The 6,160-nt window shown below is 56.4% G+C and overlaps 1 protein-coding gene across 1 annotated transcript in view; it reads left to right on the forward strand.

Annotated features, from left to right (window-relative positions):
* VPS45 (vacuolar protein sorting 45 homolog (S. cerevisiae)) overlaps nt 1–6,160 on the forward strand; it is a 10,159-nt gene that overhangs the window by 1,631 nt on the left and 2,368 nt on the right. Inside the window, exons 4-9 of the mRNA XM_010136480.1 lie at nt 753–887; nt 1,200–1,313; nt 1,474–1,641; nt 4,291–4,449; nt 4,927–5,034; nt 5,366–5,487. Coding sequence (XP_010134782.1) covers nt 753–887; nt 1,200–1,313; nt 1,474–1,641; nt 4,291–4,449; nt 4,927–5,034; nt 5,366–5,487 — 806 coding nt within the window. The remainder of the gene's footprint in view (nt 1–752; nt 888–1,199; nt 1,314–1,473; nt 1,642–4,290; nt 4,450–4,926; nt 5,035–5,365; nt 5,488–6,160) is intronic.

Genomic DNA, 6,160 nt, shown 5'->3' on the forward strand with positions numbered 1-6,160 from the left:
GGACCGGGCATTGCGGGGGAGGGGGGTCCGTGGGGACCCGGCAGTGCTGAGGGACGGGGGTCAGTGGGGACCCGGCAGTGTGGGGCTGCTGGGGACCCTGCGTTACTGGAGGGATCAGGCATCCAAACCCAGCTCTCATGGGGTTTGTAGAGTGAAGGGCTGCGCCCGGCCCAGGATGCCACAAGCATTATCTGCTCCACGGAGATTTTCTATCCAGAGGACAGATTCTCATGGGTGTCATCAGCATGTCGGGCACCCATCAGCTCCCGGCTTTCTCTCCAGACTAACACGAGTCTGCCCGGGTTAAATACAGGAGCTCGGGCTGTGCAGAAACACACACTCCTGCTGCCGCACATGAAGCGAAGAAGCTTCGTACATGGGAAATTGTGGCTGGATCTCCACAGCCACGTTCTTTGGCAGGTGGTGGCAGGGGAGATAATGGTGAGAACGTTTGAAACAGGAATGTTAATCCCTGCAACTCATCCTTTAGAGTCGTGTCGTCATAACTTACCTGCTCTGAGCATCCTGGGACAACGGGCTGGTTTGCCCTTGTGCTTGCCCCAGCGCCGCTCACCGTGGGCTGCCTGTCCAATTAGAGCAGATGTAATATTTCTTACTGGAACGTTCTGGCAAAAGTTGGAGGAATAGAAACTGGCTTTATTAGAGTTTGGCCCGAAACCGGTGAATTTTCAGCACTTCCAGTTATCTTCCTGAGGTCATCAGCTGCCTTTCTCCTTCACCGCCCGTGTTAGTGGACGTACCAGGCCATGGTTCACGAGCTGCTGGGCATCAACAACAACCGCATCGACCTCTCCCGGGTGCCGGGGATAAGCAAGGACCTCCGCGAGGTCGTCCTGTCGGCTGAGAACGACGAGTTCTACGCCAACGTAGGTGTCTTGGGGAGGATCTGCATGGATTTGGGGGTCAGGTCTTGTTTTTGGTTTTGCCACGTGAAAGGAACTTCCCAATGACTTTGAGAGTGGGGGTGGTGACGGACTGTGTAGCGAGTGGTGACAAGGGTGCGGTGCGAGCAGCATCTGACGTGACGTAACGGGTCCGCTCCATAGTTTTACATAAAACCTGGACCTTACTCAAGCTGCGTCTCAGGGAGGTGCTGTGTGGTGGCACCTCAGGCTTCAGCTGCATCGCCACTCGTGTGGGAAGGGCTTTCTCTCAGCCCTCTGTCTCGTTCCCTGCAGAACATGTACCTGAACTTCGCAGAGATCGGCAGTAACATCAAGAACCTCATGGAGGATTTCCAGAGGAGGAAACCGAAGGAGCAGCAGAAGCTGGAGTCCATAGCAGACATGAAGGTATGGGCGATCTGCACGTCACTGGGTGGACGTTGTGAAGCCCACCCATGGCAGGACAGTCCACCACCAGTTCCAACAGCTCGGGTCGCCGTGGGGTGGCTCGTTTTGTGGAGCTCGGAGCATGGGCTGTTAACCAGTTGCTTTGGTGTCCCTGCTGCAGGCGTTCGTGGAGAACTACCCGCAGTTCAAGAAGATGTCGGGCACGGTGTCGAAGCACGTGACGGTGGTGGGAGAACTGTCTCGCCTGGTGGGTGAGCGGAACCTGCTGGAGGTGTCGGAAGTGGAGCAGGAACTGGCCTGCCAGAACGACCACTCCAGTGCCCTCCAGGTACCCGGGGCTCAACCCCCAACCCCGATCCTTTGGACCCAGGCGGTTTGATCCCCAGCTCCCCTCTGAAGGGTGACGCTGCAGGTCCGTGGGAGTTCTGTGCCCTGCTATCCTGTGGGGTTGGGCTGTTGGATGTTAGAACTACTCTTCCCCTCCCCGTTCAGCTCAGATGGGGATGAATCATAGTTAATAACTGCCTGGAGAAGCATCTTTGCAATTTCTGCCTTTCCATTTCACCATCGTTACGTGCAGTCTCGGCTTCTGGCGGTTGCCTGTGCAGGGACCAGGGGAAAAACCCCTCGGAGCCCCGTGCGGAAGCTTGTTGTGTTTGTTGGGAGGAGCAGAAAGGGAATCCATGGAATTGGCTAAAGCAGACCCTTCCCCGAGGTGCTGGCTTTTACCTTTTTTTTTTTTTTTTTTTTTTGTAATAAAAAGCAGCAGAAAGCCCCCAGACTCGGATAAAGGGCTCCTTTGGCACAGAAAAAGCCTAACAGAGAGTTCTGTTAGAGCCGAGTATAGACCGAAGTCCTGACCCTGCGCTGGCTCGTGGGGTTCCGTGACCTGACCTAGTCGATAGTGGTAGTGATGAATTGTGGATTATTCAGAGAAAATAGCGGCATTGTTGGGCGTGACGGGATTCCAGCAGAGTTCATCCAGCCACCCAGTATCAAGAACCTTTTTTTATAGCTCAGGTAGAAGTCGCTCCACGTAACGGCCTCCTTTGCACAGGCTTGACTAGAAAGTAGAGACGAGCGTCTTCAGCAGGTCTGAAATACTCGTCGTCGCTGTCGTTCCGTGCTCCGCGTGGGTGGCCGGGGATAATATTAGACTCTTCAAGTGCTGCAGTCTCTTACCAGCTCCTGAGCTGGTGTGAATCAGCACGGGATGGCTGAAGTCATCGAAGCTCTGTGGATCGGCAGCGCAGGGACGGGGTTCGGTCGCTCGTATTCGGTAGAATTCCGATGACTAAGTGTTGCGGTGGGAACGGAGCCGTAAAACACACTGGCTGCAACGGCCCCTGAGGTTCTCTGGCTGGGTCGTTGTTTCCAGATGTTTTGCAGTTTAGAAGTCAAATATTTGCGTTCTAACCCATCAGCCCATCGTGCCCGTGCTTGATCTGTTGTTTCTGGTGTTCACACAGCACAGAGCTGACACCTGCTTGGCTTGGAGACCGTTTTGGAACGTGATTTGATTTATTAATTTGTCTCCGGTTGGTTGAAGAAAGGGGTGATGTGAATTCCGTCGATGATGCTGTTGCGATACCATTTAAGAGCACACGAGGCCGTGGTGGAAACTGGGCGGAGGGGCAGGCAGGTCAGCCCCCACCCAGCACCGCGCTGTCACAGCTGGGCAGTCCCTGGAGTTCGCCTCGGTGCTGATTCAGGTCTCGGTCTGCACTAACCGGGTGCTTCTGCAGGTTTTACAGCAGTTTCCTTACCAGCACTCCCGAAGGGCTCCGCTGCATTTCGAGGCCGGCTGGAGCACACGCAGCAGCGAGGAAACAAATGCAGAACTATGGAACTGGTGTCCGCTGCACCAGAGATCAGTGTCCCGGCCCCAGGCTGTTCCGCGTCGCAGTCTCCTCCCGGCAGTGAGGGGCCAAGGCCACGGAAACAATGAAGAATAAGCCAGCGCACGGCATAAAGGCGGATTTGTTCTCCCCCGATGTAACTTTGGCGGCTGTCGATGCCTCTGCTGGCCCAGGGCCCCTCAGTACAGGGCACTTCGGTTATTCCTCTCCTGGTCTCTTACTAATCCTGACGTAGTACGTGAGCCGGCAGAGATGCCGGGGAGGGCTGGAATCGCGGCTCCGCGGACGGACAATAGCTTTTCTGTCTGAGGCGCTTCCCGCTGCCAGCGCAGCATCAAAGATCCTGCAGGCAAACGTTGCCGCAGGGCCCTCACCGGTGAATTCCTGACCTGGCCGAGGTTCGTGGTGACGCTTCTGGGGATCCTTCCCAAAGCCACGATTTTAGTTACTTTGTTCTGTAGTTTTGTCAGCAACAACCAAACAAATTACAGCAAGTGGAGCTGAATCGGTGCAGTAAATACCAGCAGTTTCACGGTGTTGCTTCACAGCTGAGGGTTCCCATGTTCTGGGTTTACCTCCATTCTCCTGCTTTAGTTCCTTCCCTCCTTCACTTCACAGCGTTTGATCCCTGCTCCTTCTTACATCCAAAGATCCTCTGAGACTTCGCTGCTTCCACCCCGCATCTTCCAAAAGAACACAGAACCAGCGCAGTTCTCCTTTTATTCTGGACAACTCAAACTTACGCTGGAACCCGGGGGCCAGCCTGGCTCTGCTCCGGTTTGGTGGGAGGTTTCAGTTAGTTCAGTTAGTTAGGAGGTTCAGTGCCTGCCGATGCCCCCCTTCGGGGGAGGCACTTGGACCCTCAGCTCCCCTCCCAGCATGTTACGGAGAGCTGAGAATGAACAGACTTGGGTTACGAGTTCTCACCTTCGTGCTCCGTCGCAGTGGGGTGAGCCTGGCCGCAGAGCGCGGGAGAAGCCGGGCTCCGTTTCTTACGATGCAGTTTAGTCCTCTTGCATTCCTCCTGCCTGCAGTTTCGAAGCAGTGGGCTGGGTTTTGCTCTGGTTTAACCCCCATCAAAGGCCTCTGCACTAACGCTGTTTTCTCTCCTGCTGCAGAACGTGCGGCGGCTGCTGCAGAACCCCAAGGTGACGGAGCTGGACGCGGCCCGGCTGGTGATGCTCTATGCCCTGCACTACGAACGGCACAGCAGCAACAGCTTGCCGGGGCTGCTGGCGGAGCTCAGGACCAGGGGGGTGGCAGAGAGGTACCGCAAGGTAACGGCAGCCTTTCTCCTTCAGCTGGGTCACAGAGGTGGAAGATGGCCATGTCAATGGGGCCTGCAACACGCTTCCTTTCCCCTTCCTCCTCCTCCCCACCCCTTTCCCCCTGCTCCTGCCGAACAGGCGTAGTCACGGCAAAGGGCTTTCAGGGCTGAGAGAAGAGCTGGGCTGGGAGGGAGAGGGCAGCAGGGCTCGGTGAGTGGAGCGAGCAGCTGGGGAGGAGGTGGAGGAGCGGGATGGTGTCAGGTCGTGTGGAGACCTGTCACTCCAGCAGGCTATGGAAATGAAAACCTCTCCTTTCACAGGCAGTGTCATGGTGGGTGTGGAGAATCCTCCTTCTCTTCCCCCGGCTGCGTTATCTGCTGGGATGGATCTCCCCGACTCCTCAGTCACAATTTCAGTACCTCCACTGAGCCTAACGAGACAAGAACGGGTTTGCCAGGTTAACAGGTTGTGCCTCTCTCCGTACAGCTGGTGTCTGCCGTTGTGGAGTACGGAGGGAAGCGCGTGCGGGGCAGTGACCTGTTCAGCCCCAAGGATGCCGTAGCCATCACCAAACAGTTCCTCAAAGGACTGAAGGTACGGGTCTGCTGCAGACGAAATAACGGCAGTTTTAGTCAGAGGGACAGTGGTGGAGCAGGACTCACGTGCAGGGCGGTGCTGCGGATTTCAGAGATCTCAGGGTGAGGGCACTGGGCTTCGAGGGCAGTGGAAACAAGGGGAGTTAGTGGCTGAAAAACATCTCCAGATGTGGGTGTCAGTGGCTACATCACCCTGTTCCTCCCATCGCTTCCGCCTGTGGGCGACCGCGCCGTATCCATCCGATGCTGCTGCTCCTTTCATGCAGCCTTTGCTGAGCTCTTTTTGCTCGCTGCGTGAATTCCCAATGAGAGCTTCTCTTGCGCTGCAGGGCGTTGAGAACGTGTATACCCAACACCAGCCGCTCCTTCACGAAACGCTCGACCAGCTCATCAAAGGGAAGCTGAAGGACAGCCAGTACCCCTACCTGGGGCCCAACACCCTCCGCGACAGGTACGTGGGGCCTTTCAGGGCAGAGCTTGGGGCCGCAGGCAGTCTGCTCCTCCCAGTGCTGCCACTGGCTTTGCTGTTCGCCTGTAGACGAGCAAAACTTCAGCCTGGCAGAGGAGTGTCGTGGTCGTGCGGGTCTGTCTTGTGTTCTCAAAAAGGTGCCCTGGGCAGGGCTGTTAAGGCTGAAATCCAGTGGTCTGTTCTCGCTGGCTGCGATGTGACATTCCCATTGTCAGGTCTCAGGTGAAGGATAAAGCCATTGCACCGAGCTGCTGGGATGTTCACACGATGGATTTCGAGCCCCCTAACTTCACTCTCTGCCATCTGGCATTTATTTGTAGAGTACCAAAAATAGCCCAACTGCAGCTCTCCCTTGGGAGCTGGTTCCTATTCCTGAGGCAAATGGGATCTGCTGAACGTGGCTCCTAACTGGAGTCTGAGAGCTCTGCCAGCCTGGTTCTGGCTGATGGTGCTGGAGCTCAGCGCGTCTGTTGTCAATGAAATCTTATTTAAAGGTAAATATGGGCCTGGGAGTGAACCCCAGAGCCCCGCACTGGTGGCGCTGGTGGAGCCCGGGGACCATCTCGCCCAGGTCCCCAGAGCTGGGTGCCCACTTTGGCGTCCAGGCGGGGCTGGGGGCTCTCCGCAGCAGGAGACTCCCCCACCCCCCTGGGCC

The sequence above is a fragment of the Buceros rhinoceros genome, unplaced genomic scaffold (assembly GCF_000710305.1).
Source record: "Buceros rhinoceros silvestris isolate BGI_N320 unplaced genomic scaffold, ASM71030v1 scaffold25125, whole genome shotgun sequence".
In the NCBI taxonomy this organism is placed as follows: Eukaryota; Metazoa; Chordata; class Aves; order Bucerotiformes; family Bucerotidae; genus Buceros; species Buceros rhinoceros.